Here is a 21,190-nt window from a genome sequence, read left to right as displayed (position 1 = left end):
TTTACGTGACGAATCTTTTTGTTTTTCGAACTTTCTACACGCTGAACGTTGTAAAAAAAAAAACACTAAAAAGGATCATTAAACTGTAATTTAAAGATAACACCTTGTTCACCTCTTCCCTTCTAGTTCAATCACTTACTATATTCATCGACTGCGTCGGAATTTAAAACGAATTGTTTGCTCGTGACACGTGCGTGGTTTCCGTGCTCGTCTCTTGTGAAATTCCGTTGTCCCTAAACGCGCTCGTTTTCAGTCAGGGCACGATTTTTCGGCGTGTTAGCCCCAGGGTCGAAAATGTACCCTACGAAGGGACTTGATGGAGTTAATGTCGGAGGGGTGAAGGACGGAGTGGTAGATACGCAAATTTCGTGGGTGAATTCGCCGTAATAGAGCATCGGCCTGTTCATTGCGTATTTCGTTCAGGGGGTGATGTCGCGGGGGATCGAGAAGGGTGGATGCGGATAGCGGCTCTCCGGCACGTGACCGCGGGTGAGAATGATAGAGAACGACCACTCTATAGTGCGCGTCTGGGAGTTGGGACGCGCTCGGTACATAAATACAGAGTACAGCGACGTCATCAACAATTCATCGCTATTATTAGCGGCGTCCTAACGGCACTCTCTGCAACGGAGGTGCTCGGGGGTGGTTGCAACGGGAGATGCGCGGAGCGGTCGGAAAATGGCTTGGGGTGGCGTAGCTATGAGAGAGAGAGAGAGGGGGGGGGAGGGAGAGGGAGAGGAAAACCGGCTTCTGGAACACGACTGCGCGACTACACGAACGTCTAATCTGCATGACTAACTATGCAGTTTACCCCTTGCGACTACACTCAAGTTATGCCCGTCGCTGTCGCCCCGTTGCCACTACGGAAATTCGCCGCGTGCCGAAAACGGATCGCGTTATTAACTGGTTACGGATAACCGCAAATGTATTAAATCACTGGTTTTACGACAGTTGTTTACGTAAACAATTTTATCGTCGTCACACGCGAGTTTCTATTAAAGAATCGTTACTCAAAGTTGTTATCATAATAGTCGTTTTTATGGACTTCTAAGAAGTTTATTATTTGACATCGCTGTAAAAAGTGCAGTGTTTAAAACATTTTTACAAAACAAAAGTTTAATAATAAAATATATTTCAGTTTTAAATGTTTCAGTGTTTTAAATCCAAACACATAGTGTTTTGTTTATTGTGAAAAGTTTAAAACTAAAACATCTTTAAGCGTTTAAAAAACGGAGACAAGAATAAAACATTTTTATATCTTAAAATTAAACACTTCTTTTATGAGTGATGTTATGATAAAATAATCACAAATGGAAGGAATCATCATAATAAAATTTAAAAAAAAAAACTATTTATTTTATAATGAAAGACAGAAAAATAAATATTATATATATTAATAATCCGCAACTTAACGAAAAATAGCAGTGAACAGGATAAATCGATTTTCGCCAGCAAACATCTAAATTAATCATATAAATTAATAAATTACACGCAACAATTGCTCTTGCAGACAGATTTATTTATTATAATACGTTGCATGTTAAAATATATATCGCTGCGTTATTATGTTAAAATATCGCAGCAATGGCAGAAATAATCGGATTGACCAATAACGAATGCATAAGTTATTGAATGTATCCATTGTCCCGTTGTTACTTTTTCATTAATGTTTAAGGGCATTACTAATCAATTCCAACCATTTAAAATTAACTTTCATGAAGATAATCGAATTTTTACTAATGGCTCTTATCAAGTCCTCGAACTTTTAATTAATATAGCTCATATACGTATTCGTATGTTTTTACTTCACGTTTTATACTATCGCCCGCGTTGAATTTAACTCGAAATGCGGAAATGAAAAGGGGAGTTATGACTCCATGTTGTTTGCTCGCGTTAAAATTTTTCTCGAGTTTTTCGCTTTTAAGAGATGTGGTTGAAATGGCATCGTGAGTAATGGCGATGAAGGAAGTACGCTCATGCCTTAATTTCCACATAGTTAACGGTATTTCGCGAGTAGAACCATGTACCTGCATTAAGGAGAAGATGTCAGATGTAATCGCATAAAGAGGAACGGATCGCAATTTTTCCTTTCCTATGTGACTTCCTTGATGTCATTGTTGTCGTCTCGTGTACGCCAATCCTCACGCTCTATGGTATTAAAATTAATGACGCGATTCAAAACGCTTGTTCTTTCCTTCTGGATGTAATGAGCGTTAACATGACGCGTACATTTGTATAACAGACAAAAATAGCCGAATCTTTAATGTCATTCCGATAATTAAACTTCATTATAAAATATAAAATTTTAATATTTATCGAGAATTTTTATTTGATTTAAATATGATTTTAATCGGCTTTTGTTAGTTTACGGCTAGCACACTTTTCAAATAGAAAATCTAGAATTTTTATCGTCATTACATTAATTAATTGAAGCACATTTATCTGTTAAAAAAGTAGGGAACGGAGAATCGATTATCGACTATTGTTTTTATTTTTTAACGGAGTGCGAAACGTCGCGACTTAGATAGAAAGTGAGACTGCCACATGAACGTTAAGGAAAAGTCGTGACTGTCGGTTGTGTTAACGAGTTTTGTCTAGGTGAGATGTAACAATGGATTACTTTAAAAGTTCCACGTAGATAGGATGAACGACAAAATTATAGCTGGAGTTAACTTTCGCGAAAGTTTATACGAGTTAACTTGCCTCCGTTCACCGAAGTCTTCATGTTCGCCGAACGAGCGATGCGCCATGGCGCGCTTTATGGACGTCTGCGAGATCTCACCGTCTTCTTCTTTAATCACTGACAATGTATAAAGTATGTGCATTAACTCCGTTAGCTGCTCCAACAATTTAATACGCCGCGTGAGGATTAATTAGTATCAGGAAGCCTTGATAACGCTGTCACGTTAATACCCTCGAAACTTTCGCTTCGACGAAAATTCCTTCCAGAATTCTATGAAAACCCGTATATGTATATAAAGAAGAAGAATCACGGGAAATTTCTTACAGGACACTGTGTACATTCTGTGAGAATATAGCAGAAAAATATTTCGCATCCGCGACACACACTAGGAACTCAATTCTCATGCAAATGCAGGACACCCACGCCTCTCCCTCTCTCTCTCCCTATTCCCCTTCTCACTCCTTTGCATCCGACGGCAATCTTTGTTTTATTCCGTACATTTCAGTCTTTTGTTGCTCCTCGGGAATCTAAATCTCCTATCTCTCGCCATAAACCTTAATGCTCAAATCGATATTCATTTCAAACCACCTTACCAGTACTTAAAACGTGTCTCCGACACGTTTCGAATAAAAGACCTTTGCGGTATCCGTCTACAGAAACGAAATGTGGGGCAAACTTACAAGGGAACACCGCCGCTGACCCGAACTCATCAATTCGAATAAAACTTTGTGAATATATAGAACGACTCGAGACACGAATAATGATACGTCTCGCTCGTACCCAACGGTCCTTTAAAGTCTTCAGGTCTAACTTTGAAGTTGAATGGGCGATACCATTTTCTCGTGTGCATACCTTGAAGACAGAATTATAATGCTCAGAATGACAGCAAGCGACACACTGATAATAAATTAAGATATTTAATAGCACGTTAAACGCAACAGGAATTATATAAAGAGAATTTTCAGAATGTTTTTTTTTACAAGAAATCGATCGGATACTTTCTAAAATTTAATTTTCGATCAAAAATATTAATTTTAATCTTTGAGGGTAGGAGTTTTCTAACAAAGAAACTTAAAAATCTTATTTTTTAGGGGTTTTTAGGCTTGCTGAATTCGATTTTGATCTCAGAGAATTCTAAAATTCCAATTTAAAAAAAATCTAATTATATCGCAAAACTAAGGAGGTTCTCTGTCTATCGCTAAGTTTAAATGAAATTTGAAAATATCGAGTTTTAACAGGGTAATCTTCAGTGAAGAAGAATTTAATATCATAGGACTCGTAATCAGAGTTTGGAAATCAATAGGTATTGTTTGTGTAGCACTGGCGAATTTCAAATAAAATGAAACCGGAAATTTAATGTTACACTGCACAATTAAAAATTCTCTGAACCTTTTATGTGATAATCAGATTATTTTTTTAAATTTCTATTCACCCCATATTGGATTCGCTATTTTGACTTTTTATTTTTAACCTTTGATTCAAATAAAGCATTATCAAGTTTATCTTATAGATCAAGTTCCATAAAAATCGAACAGTTTACAAAATAAAAAATGACCCCAAATGAGGTTGCCCGTCCACAAAGGATAATTAAAGATTAATTATAATCTCTTAATTAATCAAATACGTGTTGGTCATATTTTCTCAGAGGGTGGCGTTGGACATGTAATAAGACATTTAATCGTACAACGATTACGTTACGAACATGTGAAAAATGTACCACGCATGATGACGCAGCGTGGATGCCTCGACGTCCTGACGAACCGCCGGTATTTCCGATTCTTCCTGTATTTGCGCGTAAAACGGTAGGTTCGTCTACGGATATTAACCCACCGTCACGCGAGGAATTTCGTCGATCGACTTTCGAGAAGAAATTCGGCGTTACGCAAAGCTACGCGCGAGAACGAAGATATATTCCGAACACGTCTCAAACGGGAGAAGATCCCATCGAGTCCCAGGGGAAGGGAATTCTTCTTTTCCGTTCCAAAAGGATACTCGAAGGAACCACCTCTGTACTCCTGCATGAGCCACGAAAAAGTGTGGCGCTTTATAACGCTACATTAACCGGCAATCTTCTCGCCCGCTGCACTACGCGACGGATGGTATCCGCGAATCTGTTTTTGGAGATAACGGTGGGAATGAATCGTCGATAAAACTTTTAATTACTTTCGTCCGAGAAGAAAGGTTAAAGAGAAAAGACGCGACCTTATCCAATCGTCGTGATATTTTTGGGAAGTTGCTACATCCGAGAAGACCTTTTTAAAAATAAACCTCGCGTTTCTCTCGAATCTTTTTCCCTGACGTTTTACAAGACGCTTATTTTACAGTTACATGTCGTTCATTTAATTATGTACTGCTGTAATGTACTTTGTGTATTAAAATTACATGTCGCGCAATTGTATCAGATACAGATGCCTGGTGGAGTTATCCCGCCGCGCTATAAATATTTAATTAATTAATCTTGGCAAAACTTCCCTCTCGTAGTTTATTGAACTTACGGCGGCTTCTCCGTCTTTCTCCTTTTTCACTCCACGAGCTCGGTTATCTCGGTTACTCACGCGGAAGGCTTAATTAGAGCGACCCTTTATACAGTTACAGCGGAGAGCAACGTCGTTAGATCTTTGTTGGACCTTTCGCGATGAAAACAGAGGAAAAGGGACGATACTGCTCGGAGACCGGTAACGAAGTTCGCGGGGCGTGCTCACCCAAGACAGGATGTTACGGGCGACGTGAGTTCTGTTAACTCTCAGAAACCCGAGATAAGGCGGGGTAAGTTCCGAGTTTTCGTGTACCGCTTTCCTTCCTTTCCACCGGGTTACTTCGTGTCCGTTTCGTCTCCCTCGGCTTTTCTTATTACTCCTTCGAGTCGGTCCCGAAGAGAGTCGCAGCCAGATTCGAGAAGCGAATGAGGGACGGATGCTGGAGAAAGCGATGGAAGCAAGTATATTTACAAGTTTTAAGAGAAATATTAAGCGAAGAGAGACTCCCCCACAGCGATGAGGAGGAAGTTGAGTTATCGGTGCACTTTGCATAATTTATCTCTGCGTAATGCTTTCCCCTCTGCGGGGCTTGAGAGGAAGTTTCCGCATCTTCCGGCGTGGCGAGACGACATCGATCGAGAGCTCGGGCATTGTTACGTGTGTTTATTCACTACTCCTCATGTGTCGTGTAAACAACACGATGCACATGAACCATCGATCAAACGAAGTGCCATTAAAAGATTATATGATATATTTTTCGAATATCGCCGGAATCTATCGTTGGAATCTCAGCGATAGATCGGCGAGAATGTTTACCTGAAACCACGTCTTATAAGGTAGCGGAACAAAGTGAGTGGAATCAATTCTAACTAACATTTTTATTTGTTGCTCATTTGTTGCTAAAAAGTTGTCCAAAGAAAAAAATTCGTTGCTCTGTCAGTTTTCTTAAAAAATGATGTTCAGCTAAAGGAAGATTAAGTTAGTGGAACAATATATAAAACGAAATTGTACTCAACAATAAGTAGGAATTTGTTGCTAATTTGTTGCTGTCAAAATATCCAAGTTCCGAATCTGTTACTTTGAGAAATAAGTATAAATAATATCGTAAAAACTTCTTAGCAGGCGATATAAGAGTAAAGTACCAGTAAAAACTTTGTTACTTGCTTAAATTTGATACGGAGAGGTTGTCTGAATTTGTTGCTCTCGAGATATGCAATGTAAAATATGCATTATAAAATAAACGAAATCATGGGTCGCATCCAATCCCACCTTATCAAAGAAGGGTTAATTAAAGTACAGTTCCGATCGGAACAATACACGTATACTTACATATTCTTTCCTCATTTTATCATTTTGACGAATAAAAATCATTCCAGATTTTTATTCCAATATTTGACGCTTTCGGAATTACTTTAGTGTCTGTTGGAAATATATGTCTTTTCCGCAAGGAGATGTAAAAATGCGACTTAATATTCTGAATTCCGCGTGCGGTAGGAATAGAAGACGAAGCGTCAAGAAAAACGAAACGTATTTGCGGGACGTGACGAGATATTGAAAATCTTGCGAAACATCCCATGAGAACATCAGGTCGATCGACTGTGTCATCAAGAAAAAGACGGCTCTCTGTACAACTCGACGATTTGTTTATATCGTATAAAAACGAGCTGCTTTTGATTGCCACGGGGCTAAACGCGCAGAGGATACGTGCCCCCGTTATCGCCATTAAATCCTTCAACCCAATATTCGCGCAAAATCTTAACGGTAAAGTGTGAACTTTATCATCCTGACAGGAAACCGCCTTTGTTCAGCGGTGGCGATAGCAGTGGCTGTGCGGGAGGTATCGAAACGGAAGACGAAAATGCGCCCCGTGTGCCGAGGATATAAAACGGCTATATTGCCGTAGTCATACCGTCGATAAAGCAACGACGCGGACGCATGGCAATATCGTACACGCGGCGTGGCATGGCACGCGGTTAATCGAACGGCAACGAGCGGCTCGTGTGCTTCCGAGCTCATAAACTATAAAAGTGCCACTAATCCGTTTGTACATTAACGCGATGAATCATCGTGCGGTTCGAGGGAAGAGGCGAAGATGCCATAAAAACCGAGGATCTACCACCCGCGATGAAATTGCGCGAAAGGAGAGTGTGGCTTCTAATTGTAAATTAGATAATTAAATGCAGCGTACGACGGTCCGGTTTCATATACATATAATCAACGAAAAGAACGTAAAATTACGAAACGGCTTGGATAACAGTGGTAGGCTGCAAACGATCTCATGTTGCATGAGATCGTACCATTTTATGCGCGCGCGATGCAACAAAGGGAATAATAAAGTAAGATAGAATAGTAGAGATTTCCATACTTCGTTTTTCTTCTTTTTCGGCCGGGTACATCTCATTTGCAGTTCCGCGACAGCAATCAGTGACCGACGTACAAACGACGAGGGCGCTACGTTTGCGTTCGCGATAAAAGGGAATTTACACCCATCCCTGATCGTGAAAGGGAAATGCGTGAGCAGAATTTCACGCGTCCTTATCGAACGTAGCACTTTAAAGCACGTAGCGTGAAAGCATCAGATGGCACATACAGAGCCACTAAGCCAACCGAGATAGAGACTATTACGCCATTACTGCTATTATTACTGTTACTACAGTTACGCGGTATATGCATAATTGTATTAGAGGATACATATGAAATGTTTTGCCTTGTGCTGCGCCGAGCGTTGCGGACAGAAAACTGTTAGACAAGATAAATGCTCGCAAAAAGAAATTAGTAGCTCTGAAACGCAAATCTTTTTCAGGCGCTCCGCACATAAATCTAAGAACAAACACAATTTTACTTATTTTTACATCATTTTAACATTATCAGAGATTTTCTGAACATTACCATGCAGACATCGCAAAGAGTGAATCCAAGGGGTCATTCGATATTATCGTTGTCGGGCACAGCCGAAATGAATCGCTCCTACGAAATGATCCTCACGAAGTGAGTCAGTAGTTCAACTGTGTTATCTATCTATAGTGAAGCTACGTTTCGCATCCTAAACATTCGTTCATAAATCATGGGATCCCGTTATTCCGAACAAAATTATGCACTATGAATCATTCATGCGCGAATTTAAGCCCAAAATTAGATTTGCAAATCTTACAACCACTAAATTTGTTAGTATATACTATATGATAGAGAATAATTGTAACAATATAGCAATAATAATTATATGATGTAACGGATATCCATGTTCATATTATTAATCACTAATTTTCATTAATTGTTATTAAATTTTCAATGAAAAAGAGGATGTTAAGTTAGGGTTTTTCAGCTAAAATGGAAAAGTTCAAAGATATATAAATTATATATCATATTAAAGGACTTAAGCGGAGTCGAATGGTGTATCATTTATCTTGGGGAAACATCGGGTTATATTGTTACTATATATAATTTTGTACATCTTGAAACTTTTTCATTTTAGCCAAAACGGCCTCTAATTTAACAGATCTAATTTAATATCCTCCTTTGTCTTTAACGACCGTTTTGGAGCGATTATACGGGAAACCGCGGATTATTATCGTGCACAAATTTTGCAAAAGCGTTCTTCAAAGTAAAGTAGAAACATTTCGTCAGTAATCTATTCCAATGTACAAAGCGACATATAAACCTTTGGCGAAATATCGATTACCATCAGTATGCCTTTCAGATAGTGGGACACTATCACGTACGCCAAATAACCAGGGCAATTCCAGAAATGAAATTCCACCTACGTAGCACTAAATCGTAATTAATATCGTGTTTCCGCCAAACTAGCTCGTTAATCAGATTTTATTCCGTGCAAGGACGCATTATTATGACGATCGCATAACCGGGAACGTGGCTCATTACGCAAACGGTGGTCGCGCGGTACACATGTGTACGTGTTCGTGAAAACCGCGTGTGTGAAAGCACTGTTGATAGCGTGAGTGCAGCTGAGGTAGCCACCAAAGGGATAATCCCCTTTCGTAAGAGCTCGACGAGAAAGAATTTATTAATGGAACGTGAGTACTCATTACCCAACGCTTATCAGCGACGAAGATTTGTCGAGCACAGTATAATAAGACAAAGTCTACTAAAAACCATCTAACCAATTCGAAATGCGAAGGTAAGATAATATTCGTAATCGGAAATTAAAATTGTAAAACAAGCAAACGATCTAAAATGCAAAAGTTGTATCATTTATTTAGCACGTTTCCAGAATTTTAATGTAAAATTAATTAAACTTAAAAAAAAAGGTTATTTTTGAAGAATATTTAATTCCATTGGCTACATTTTTTCACGAAACGATTTACTTGACGATTATTACTTGGGAATATGAAGATGGTGAACATGGCATTAATAGATCGAGGCATATTAACGATCGTTCTTCAACTTCTCGCGTAAATAGCCGTCTTTTGAGATTTACCAGGATTACGAAGGACGAGACTCTTGATTCGTCCCAGAATCGAAGAGCGAGAAAATGCGGGTGATTTGCTCTCCGTGCCAATCGCCGAGCGGCAGGAGCTTCACGAAGAAGGGCGGCGCCATTTGAATAATTTCACAGGAAATTACCACTTGACACTGGTTGCTCCTAGATCCTGGAGGGATAAGGATTTTCCGACTCTATTTGTCGAGTGCGCGACTCCATTATGTAACGGGGAATATTAAAATTCAAAGGGAAACTCTCGTCCCGATAAAAATGCGATATCGTAACGAAGGGGAAACGCGATACGGCCGTCCGACGTGGAAAAAAAAAAAAGAGGGAACTCGGGGAAAAGAATGCGATACGGTGTAACGAGAGCGCATGTGAAAAGAAGTTCGGATAACGAGTGAGGTAATTACAGCCGCGCTCACAAAATCGCATACGGCAAAATACCCGCGCTTTGTAATCCAATCGGCGTATTCCGTGAATTTGAAAGTGTTCAAGAACACGGCATCGTCGCTTCGTTATGCGATTCGATGTTTTCGCGTATCATGTAAATGCTCGCTCTGCGCTGCGCTGGGACAAAGAGACAGAGTCTCTTTTTCCACCCCTCTTCTCGCCCTCCCTCCTGCCCCAATCCCCGCCGTCCGGTAGTCGGACATTGATTCGCGCGTAATATAATCCGAAAGTACCAGAAACAAATGAGCGTGCTGAGCGACTGAAACGAAAGAAGACTAAACAAGAGTAAAGATAGAAAATATAAGTTAAAGAGAAAAAAAAGAAAAGGAGATGATGGGAAGTATGGGGCGGCAGAGGAAGGAAGGGTATGACAATGGGTAGTCGGGGGCTGGTGAGCTCTCAAGGGTTGGCGTTTATTAAATCAACAAAAGCCCCTCGGGGGATGGTTTTCAGATGCGAGTACTACATCTGCTACAGAAAGCTTTCCGTCGTACTTGTCCTGCCTCCCACCCTTTCACCTCAAACCACCATCTCACGTTATCTCTTTCTCTCTTCCATTCCCTTCCACCTCGCCCGTCTTTCCTGGTTTTCTGTCAGTCGCTCACTTCTCTAACCAGGCTCCTCCTTCGTTACACTTTGCGGTTTGTTCTGGCTGGCGATTACGACACTGATAAGGGGAAGGTTCGCCCTCGAGAGAAAAACCCTTCGAGTAGTCAAAACCAGAAGTACCGCGGCGCTCATAATGAATTACTTCAGATTTAAGACGCCTTCCTGTCTTTCGCCCTCGGCTCTTGTCAAACTTCTGTCATTAATACCGAATCTGTTTTATATATTATGACTAGAATTCGATTTTGCTGACAATTATATATATTGCAGTATGATTATGAAATATATTAACAAATCAGTAGTGATTTCGTTGACATTATTTGCATATTTACACACATGTTATGTTATAAAATATGTATTTTAATTAATGTGTTTTTTTGCTCGGACATATTATAAAATAATGTGATAAAATGAGCTGCACAGAAATATGTTACAACGCATAAAAAAATTGTACAAGTATTTCTGATTTCGTAATATGATAATGTCACGTCATGAAACTTCATATTTTATAATATATTTAAGAAGAAAATAATGCATGAAAAATTGATAGCTAAAAAAATCGTAGTAGGAGCGAACAACGCCGTTCAAAATATCAGTTGCCTGATAAGAGTTGATTCTCACGAGCGCTCGTTTTACGTGTAATTACTTTTTCAATCTAATATTCCACCGAGAATGCATTAATGTCGCATGAAAATTTATTAAACGGATCAATTATGCGTATTCGAGTGACTCGCGTGTGTATCCGAGTACATTACCCCGTTCTATTTTCGTTGTCGAGATGCGCCGATATAAATATTTTTCGCGACGGCATGGCACTGCAAGAACGGTTACCTCGATCGCCGACGTTTGCCGCGACAGTAAAATAACGCAGACATCAAATATATCGGATATGCCATTATTAATGTGCCGGCGATTTCCTGTCGCCACAAATTATTATCCGTATTATCGCTATATCAGATCAGCGAACGGCGAATGTGTTTACATCGCGCGCCACATCGAGACAAATCGATAGCCGCGTGTATTATTCCTGAGTTTGCAGCAAACAAACCTAAAAGATTCTTGGAAATCGATGAAAGTCTTAGAAACGCATCTTCGATGTTCCGTCGACACTGTGAATCAACGTGTGTCATCTGTGAAACTCGTAATCGCCGAAATTAGAACGGTCTCAACATCTACTAAGGAGCCGCGTAACAGTATTGCGGTACGTCATCGTCTCGAATCCGCGTTATCGCGAGTTGAGCGAGTCTCGCTTAATTAGCATTAAGACTTGAACAGGCATTAAATTGTAAATCCGTTCGTTCTTCGTTTAAATGGCCGAGCAACGAGATGCTCCACAAAGATGAATCTCGGATGGGCTTTTTAGATTTGCTTGAGAATTTGCGCGTCTTACAATTAGTAAGTTAGCCAATTAAGATGGGAAATGAACCAGTCAGAGAAACGATTTTATTACATGAATAGAAAAGTGATGAATATTATTTTATAGTTCAGTAAAATCGTTAGAGCGCTCCTTTCATGCGATATTAAATAAGCTAATCTGCCTCTAATATTATCATATAAAATACATCTTTTTAAATGTGTAACTTTGATATGTTATTCACCCTCGTCGCTTAAAAAATGGATATAAAAAAAAAGTTATTAACATATGAGTCAAAGGATAGGATAGCGTTAACTTGTATACAATATAGAATATATTTAAGTATAAATTAGTATATTATAAGATATGAGACGTGTACGCACAGAAAAGTATTATTGCTATGAAAAGCCGGATTACGCAATTTATTTTCTTCCTTTTAAGTAATGATTATCTTTAATAAAGAATTTTTGTTATAATAACCTTGAAATATACTTATTAAAAATTTTAGAAAAATTCATTGTTATGTACTCAAAACAAGAACTGATTTTCTTTTGAAGAATATAAAATTGATCGAAGAAGCGACTTTATATAATAAGCAAATCGAATTTATTTCAATTTAATAATCTTGATTGAAGTATTAAAGTTACTAAAATTTTCTTAAACTTACGAAGAATATATTTTGAATGCTTATGATAAACTTATGATAGATTTGTGAATATATGTAAAATTGAACTTTTGAAATACTTGAAACAAGTAATTGTTATAGTAAGTATTTTTTTGTGTGTACATTGGCTTTGTTAAATGATGTGCATTGTATTTGATGATGCGAAATAACGTAACGTAAAACGTTCGCAAACAACAAATAGTCGTTTGGTAATGAGAAATCGGAAGTTTGCATTTGAGGAGCAAATGCCGCTTTGAGAGAGTCTTTCATGAAAGAAGACTAAACACTAGAGATCAGACAAACAGGAAGTGGTCTATGGCTAGACAAACTAAAAATTGCTTCAGTAGGTACCTCTTTCAGCACGTTGCTAACCGAGACGTACGGAGTGCTTCCGGTTTCCTTTCGAAGCATCGAATAACGGAGGGAAGGCCGCGAGGAGGGCTGAAATATATCAAGTTTAGCGAGGCCGGATGATTGTATAACGTCGACCATCGGCTTGGGGTATGCTTCTAAGGTCGATGAATTTAACACGGAATACTAACTGTGTATTATGTAATCTTTTCGCACGGCGAGGGAGTCACTGATCCGTCGTAGTCACAGCGCGTTTGCATCCCTTTCCTCGACATTTCAATCTTAACAAATCCGCCAACACAATGGCACTCTCCTCTCCCCCGTCCGTTCCGTTTCTTCTGCTTTTCACCGTCAATATGGGTGCAGCCGGTGTGTGTATAGGAAAAGAGAAACGGGAGCAAAACGAGAGAAGCTCGTGCTCGGCTTCTCTCTCCGGTCCGGGCTAAAAATACTTTCCTTCGCACACTACCCTTCCCATCTTCCCGCTCTCTTCTCTTCCCGATCTTTCTCCCTTCCTCTTTCGTTTCGTTCCTCCTCGCTTTTTCTGGATCTCCGTTCCACGCGCTTACCTCGCTCTCAGTCCCGCCGACTCTGTCCCTCTGTCCCTTGCCTGTACCAAACCGTTGCTTTCACGCTATAAATAAAAAAAGAAAGGAAAAAAGAAAAAATAACGAGAGCAACGCGCGAGTGTCTTGGGCGTAGAATAATTAGAAACGTCCTCTCTCGGCTCGTCCTCAGAAGAGGAAACTGACATCGCGCAAACATTTTCCACCTCGCGCAGTTCCCTATTACTGGATTTTGATAGCGTGTTGTTTTTCTTCTAACTCCTCTTCTCATAAATCACGTTTCAATTATTCGACAATTACGTGTACGTCGTGTCTTCGCACAGTTTTACATAATTAGCATTCAGACGCCACTAGAATTATTGCTCAGATTCAGTACGTTCTTTCCTTGGCTCTCCGCCACGTCGCCAAGTCGAGCATTCCGGGAAAGCGGGAATCTAATAAAGAAGGGAAAATATACTTTAGAGGCGGACGCGAATATATATTTCGAAAGTTCGGCGAGATTAGCGTACTTGCATGAGCGTGCGCACGTACAAGTTGTGTACACGCATCGTTCGCGGTGACTCTATAGGCGATCTTACTTCGCGCGATACGTGGCCCCGTTCCGCGTCTGGCGAAGTCTGCCTCACCTCCGGCGAAGTTCCAAGACGTTCTGTCGGCGGTGTCTAAACGCGGGAACTTGCCGAGAAATCTACGGTATATTGTGTACGTCGCGCATAAAGTTATATTGGACACTCTGCTACGCTCGTAGTCGCAGTCGTTCATGATTCAGATCTCTGCGGCACTTGCACGGATTGCATAAAAGCGTCAGAACCACTCTTTTCATAGTCGACAGAAGGTACCAATCAGCACTCATTATAATCATTATTGCCCGTTTCTATCATTGTAGATTAATTTTAATCTCGGTTCAATTTACTCTTCATGTTTTTCTAATTTTTAGAACTGGTGAATTGAATCGAAATTAAAATCAAACTACATTGATAGAAACGGGAATAAATAAATTGTTTATATTTATATAAGCTTTTATTTCTTTATTTATTAATTTATTTGTGTATATTTTTTAGCGATACAATGTTTTATAAATCTGATCTTTAATTATTATTGATAATCGATCTCCGACATTTAATCCAAGATTTAAGAATTATTTTTAATAAGATTTATATTTTTTAGACGTTATACTGTTTTATGGTGACAACGTATCATTAGTATGTTGTCGCTTCTTCTCGAAGAAAAAGACATAAAGTACACTTGATTCTCGGATGCTTGTAGTGATTATTTATCGAAGTTAGTGGTCGTTAGTGAATCTATCCTAGCGTATTCAGGCACATTTACATCGCAAGCCGACGCTCACCGGAGATATTTTTGGGTCGCCCTATGCGCGTTGGATGATTCACGCTACGGGAGAGAAGACGCTGAAACGTCCAAAGAAATTCTGTCGGGGGATTTAAAGATTGATGGAGTATCGCATGAATACCCCTCAAAACGCGTCCACGAAATAGTACATAAAGTATCTGAAACGATACGTTTATCCCACGAGTCCGTTATCGGTCGTACGAACCGTTGGTGACGAGGGATATCATTCTTTCCTGTCGCTGTTATGAAGTCTATTAGCATACGGGAAATAGGCAAACTTTCGCATACCCCAAAGTGCCTTTTGGCTTGCTGATGGCTTCGGGACAATTCCTCTCTCACGAATAGCCTGAACTTTTGACGTGTATCATCGCCGCCGAATAAAACATATTATGGAAAACATATGGCCGTAATAATCCCACCGTTCGTACGAAATAAAAATCTGAATATCGATCGGTGTTCTTTTGTTGGGAGAATAATTCATCGTTATGGGATTATTGCGTCAGTATATATAGTGTCAATGCGACACTTTGTGTATTATTATGATGAAAGAGCTGCTGTTATCTACGCGCGCTATTACAGACAATTAACGATACATCTATGTCCAATATAATTTTCGCTGATTTTTTTCTTTAATATTCTAGCAAGGTGGACATGATTTTGACATTGTTAAATATATTTTTAAACTTGAAAATAGATTCGTTAGAATCAAAATGATCGAAAAGTGTCGCGAAATTGTTTTATGTCTTTCAGAAATTATTTCATGTTTCCGCAAGCGACGCAGACATTTATAAGATTTTCCTTGTTAACTGATATAATTTGCTACTGAAAAAAGATATTTGCTTGCCATTAGCGTAGCGTCTGCCGTGCATTAGCGACGCTATTATTATCGTGTTTGCCTTGCAGATACGCGCGCGGTAACAGCGCGTCTCTTTGTTCCTGGCGAATATGTTGCACAGGCAAGTTGCGAACTCGTAACTGCAGAGCAAAATGCGTATTTATTTCAACCCAGTTTATTTATGACTTTCAATGCGTTTACATTCGATTTCCGATGTACGCGATTTTGTTAAACGTACCATTTTTTTTCGCAAATACATGCGAACTAAAACACTATCCTTTTGTAATAAAATTATTCATTTCGACTAAATGCTCAACATCGATTAAATGCTATTATTATTGTTTTATTTTTGTCTTATGAAATTCATAAGTATATAATACCATCTGTGAGGAATCTGACTATTTCTAGTACAAGTAAGATTTATCTTTATACTTACGCGCTGTAAAGTATAAAAAATGTACGGCATATCGTGTATCTAGAGTCGATAACGCTTTAAAAAAACATGACCGCGCGTGGTTGCGTGCGCCTCCACTTAAATCCGGAGTTCAGGAACTAGAGATAAAAAGGGGAAAAAAGGTAGAAGAAAAAAATACCGAGGTTGAGAAGAAGAGCAGCGGCGGAAGGAGAGGAAAAAATCGAATTAAATCGACCGGAGCCATGAAGGGAAAAGCAACGGACGGTGCGCGGCAACAGTTTTACGATTCAGGCGCGCGACTGAAGGAATGGCGGAAACGACGGGGGTGTATGTACGGCGAGAGGACGAAGCGATGCGAATTCCATTCCATTAGTCGGCCGTTAACGATCGAACGTGTTCACTCGTCCGTGTGCACGCAGAATATATCCACGGAAAGTTCTTTCGTGGAGGTCCTGCGGAATGCAGAGAGAAACCTGCTACCATCCTCTGTTCCCTCCGATCCCAACTACCCCTCGGGCCTTGTTTTTCCCGTGCCCGCGATTTCTCCCTGGAACGGCGTAAAGGATTTTCGATTACGTTTTGTCGCCGCTTTTATTTCGCTCTGTTCTGTTTCGAGCCCACTTGATGTGGCCTTTTCGTATCGCGTAAAAAAAGTCCTTGTGTCCCTTCTCCGATTTTTTATTTAACCGACATTCAATCCTCTTTCCCGGGGCCAATCTACTCTCTAAAAGTGTATTATCACTGACTTCAGTGCTACACTTATAACTGTAATATCAGCGAATATTTATTGTTTTTCAGTAATAATACACTGAGACATTTTGAGAAGTTATGGTTTCTACAGATTGAATCTACAGAAAATCATAACCTCTAAAGTGAATCAGTGTATTATTACTGAAAAACAGTAAATATTCGCTGATGACTTCAGTGCTACACTTGTAACTGATGTGTAATCAGTAATAATACACTAATTAACTTTTAGAGAGTATATATTATATATATTTTTTTTTTTATTTTTCGTGTCGCGCCCCTTCTTATTTACATGCAAATTTATATCCTTGTGAAATTAACTTCAGGTTGAGTTGCAACGTATAGTAACTTATTAAACTTATCGCCAAGGTAAACATCGATTTCACGGTCGTAATTAAAATAGATAAATATAAATACCTTCAGATAGTTTATTTAGTATATGAAAAATTAGACGATCAGATATACAAAACTTCGAAGAAAAGTTTTCGAAAAAAGAGTAATCTATTGCATCTTCGATTATACAAAAGAATTATAAAAATATAATTATTTGTGATTAATTGTTATTGATGAAATGTTTCCTCTTTTTGGAGTGAAATCTTACTCTAAAGAGTGAAAATTGAGCCAGTTTTGAAAAGGAGTGGCTTAATTTTCAATCTTTAAGAGTAAGATTTCACTTTCAGAGTGAGATTAATTCTAAAAGTTTTATTAGGGAATCTTTTTTATTTAATTCGCTCGTACAAAAGGTATAATTATTAGCTTCGCATGTTCGAACAAGATATTTCAGGAAGTAATTTCGAGTCGCAGAACATTACTGTCAGCGTACGAAAACGATTCGGTGCAATGGAAGAACAAAACGTGGCCAAGGTAGGGAACCGCAGCTCTCCGGATTCTCCTCATATCGTGCCCGCCGACCGCGGTTTCTCGACTCCGCTGGAGCCTGGAAATTGAATTTCGGTGGCGCGCGCGCGGCTTTCTAATTCGAATTTGAGGTTTCTCGCGGAACGCTCGTACATTCGGCGAAACGGCCGGATCAGGTCTAACGGCGGGATTTATTCGACTTCACGACGGAAGAAAGGAATGGTTGGTGCCAGCCGAGGTGGGAAGTGGGCCGGGTGAGGCGAGGCGAGAACGAAGGGTCGCGACCACAGACACCAACTGAAAGCGCGAAACTATAGAGACTAACTGGTAGCGAGAGGGGATACGAGGGATTTATGGACCAACGAAGACTTACGACACCTGTTCGTATGTCTACAGGGTGACGTCCAACTAAAAGCGACCAAGATTAGATATCCTGATCAGTTTGCGATCGATGTAACAGTGAACAAAATCTATCGTTTAATACTCGATTGTGTTACAGCTTTAATGTGAAGTCTCAGATAGCGGATGTCCCAAATTTGTCGAAGGAATTATTTAAATGAAAACCGGTAGCTCTCGGGACACCTCGTGTATACACATCCTTTGCAACCATTTCGCGGGCATCCATGCACAAGCGACATTTCAAATTCGCGTCAGGCGCGACATCACAGACGACTGCAAACGCTAGCGGCGTCATGCGATAATTCCCAACTTCTCCAATTATCGTTTCATCCCCCCGTCGTCTTCGCGCCACCGGAGAAAGGAGGTCGAAAGAGAATAAACCTGGGGAATAAGATTCAGGCTGACGTAGCCCGAACCGCGCGACCGGTCCGCAAACCGTCGGGAGAAATAAGTATTCGCCGTGATCGGAATCGCGCAAGACCTGGAGGGATTTGATCGAATTAAAGTTTCGGCAGTGACGCGCGAGAGACCGTCGTTCACTGGGGGAATCGATGGAACGCGAATGTCAGCAGGAGGAAGAGAGAAAGTGTCGAGAGATCTCATTAAGGTGACGTTGCTCGACTGCGGATGATCGCGTTGCTCGCGAATCGCGTGTAGATTCGAAATAATCAGAAAAATCTTGTTCTTTTATCGCGTTTTCGCTATCGACAGGATTCGAATCGTACCGGGAACGATTTAATCTAATTTTCATAACGCCGCGTTCAATTAAAACTGCATTTGATACGTATGTAAAGAGGCAAAGTATTTTCGACGTGCCGTTTTACATTTCAATTTTCACTCGAAATGCGAACCGGATTCAAATGCGTCGCAAATGAGACATCAGCTTTTAAATTGGATGATAACTATCTTAAAAAAACAGCTCTTGGCACGTGGAATCGCTCGATTTTCTGCCATACGCCAGTTACACAAATTATTTAAGGCTTTTATCCAGCCTTAACTGCAGCCGAGACTGCAACATTAATCCTAGAATAATAATCGTAAATTCTTGTGTGTATTGAATACTATGGTTATGATAACATAAGAAACGTGTATTAACTGTGATAATATATATTTAAGACATAAGTAAGAGATAAAAGAGCAATAATAAGGATAGAAAGAGAGACAGGAATAGGGCAATCATGCAATTAAAGCAGGACAACATGTGAGAGAGGTATAGATGGATGAATGAAATAGGAATAATATAAGTCAAATCCCTTTCTTGACTTTATGTAAATACTGAAGAGAATACAACCTATTCTATTTTAATAATCGTAAATTCTTCGATGTTTTAATCATACACTATACAAGTTTTGGAAGGCGAATAAAACGTGTTTTTTCTCGGTGACAAAATATGTATGTGCTTGAAAATATGATCAAGAGGAACGGATGTAAAAATTACGAAAATTGTCCCGGACAGTGTACTCTATGGCGCATTCCGGAGTCAAAGTTGCCGGGTATTTTTTCGTAAAACGCGAATTGACGTTGCACACAAACTACTTACCGATCAGCTTGCCGAACTGGGCTGGAGGCTTCCACTCCGGATAATGTCGTGGGAATCGCGCTCTCGACCAGTAGGTCCTCAGCATGACCTTGTAAAGCGCCAACTTGTCCTGCTTGTCCTGCTTCTCTTGTCGATCCTGGGCGTACGATCCGCATTGGCCGTGCACGGAGAGGAATCTCGTGGCGAGCAGAAGCAGCAAGAGCACCGACCACCGGTGCCACGTGCCACGGGACATCTGCGGGAAAGAGAGAAAAAAGAGGATAAAAAAGATCGTCGTCAAACGTCTATCAACTTGGTTGATACACGTCAAGGTATGCGACACGCGAATGTGCTCGCGTGTACGCTGCATTCTTGAAACGCTTAGAAACTGCGTACGATGAGGAATTCGACGTGCGAATGTGCGCCAGGAACGTTATTCTCGACAGTTTTCCGAGCGTGTTTCCAACAAAATATTAAAAGAAACGTGAAACTTTTCTAAAGTGCTCCGCACAAGGAAACGTCAAGAAAAGATAAAGTTGCAGAACGACCTACAAGTGCAACTACTCCGGGTAGTAATTCCTACCATTACTACTACACGATATACCGTCCGGGGAAAATATAAAGCTTATCTCTTATCGGGGAATGGACTGAAATAGAATAAAGTGGGGTAACAATTCATCATGTCCTGGAGCCGCGCAATCATCTGATATTTCCGTTGGTGTTGCCTCGTTTTAACAACAGGACAGGCGTCAAGCCATTACATGCGTCTTGCATAATCACGCGTTATCGCGGGGCGAATTTGAATGCAGCGAAGAAGAGTAAGAGTAAAATACACTTATAAGATATAAAACAAATTTTTAATTTGACAAAGGCTCTCAGATTCTCTCATCTTCAATAGAATTAATTTTCTATGTGAGATATGGGCAATTGAGAGCAAACGCAGTTAAATTTATCTATTTATATATAATAATACCAAATAATAAGTTTATAACATTATTTCTTTATTAATACGAACGTTTCGACTTTGTTTAAGTCATCTTCAAGTATATCACTGTTTATAATTTGAAATATTCATTACTTGGTGGGTTGAGATGATTACCAATTCGAGTATTGAAAATAACCTCTTTAACCAGCTGTGTAACTGTTAAGATCCAACACACCAAGTATAACATTGTTGGAGCGCCATAATGATAACATACAATTGATTAACTTCATTTTTCATCAACAGAATGTTAATATACATAAATAGATATACGCTAAATTTAATTGCGTTTGCTGTCAATTGCCCATATTTCACATAGAAAATTAACACTTATAAGACTTCACTTATCTTAATATAAATATTTTTAAATTTTTCGAAAAAGAATTGAATTATTATGAATTTAGTTTTTAATTTAATATTTTATTGTGTTTTTACGAAATTCTCGGAAAAAAATTGATTCTAACTTTATCGGGAAGATCGATCATTAGAACCA

At 39.5% G+C, this 21,190-nt stretch overlaps 1 protein-coding gene across 1 annotated transcript in view; it reads right to left on the bottom strand.

Moving 5' to 3' along the window:
• The window catches only part of LOC108730843 (uncharacterized), a 167,925-nt gene extending 147,954 nt beyond the window's left edge, over positions 1 to 19,971 (bottom strand). Inside the window, exon 1 of the mRNA XM_018460767.1 lies at positions 19,737 to 19,971. Within this exon, the coding sequence (XP_018316269.1) occupies positions 19,737 to 19,971 (235 nt within the window). The remainder of the gene's footprint in view (positions 1 to 19,736) is intronic.
• Between the last annotated feature and the right edge of the window lie 1,219 nt (positions 19,972 to 21,190).

The sequence above is a fragment of the Mycetomoellerius zeteki genome, unplaced genomic scaffold (assembly GCF_001594055.1).
Source record: "Mycetomoellerius zeteki isolate Tzet28-1 unplaced genomic scaffold, Tzet1.0 scaffold98, whole genome shotgun sequence".
Lineage (NCBI taxonomy): Eukaryota > Metazoa > Arthropoda > Insecta > Hymenoptera > Formicidae > Mycetomoellerius > Mycetomoellerius zeteki.
This window is presented reverse-complemented; position numbering and strand designations above follow the sequence as displayed.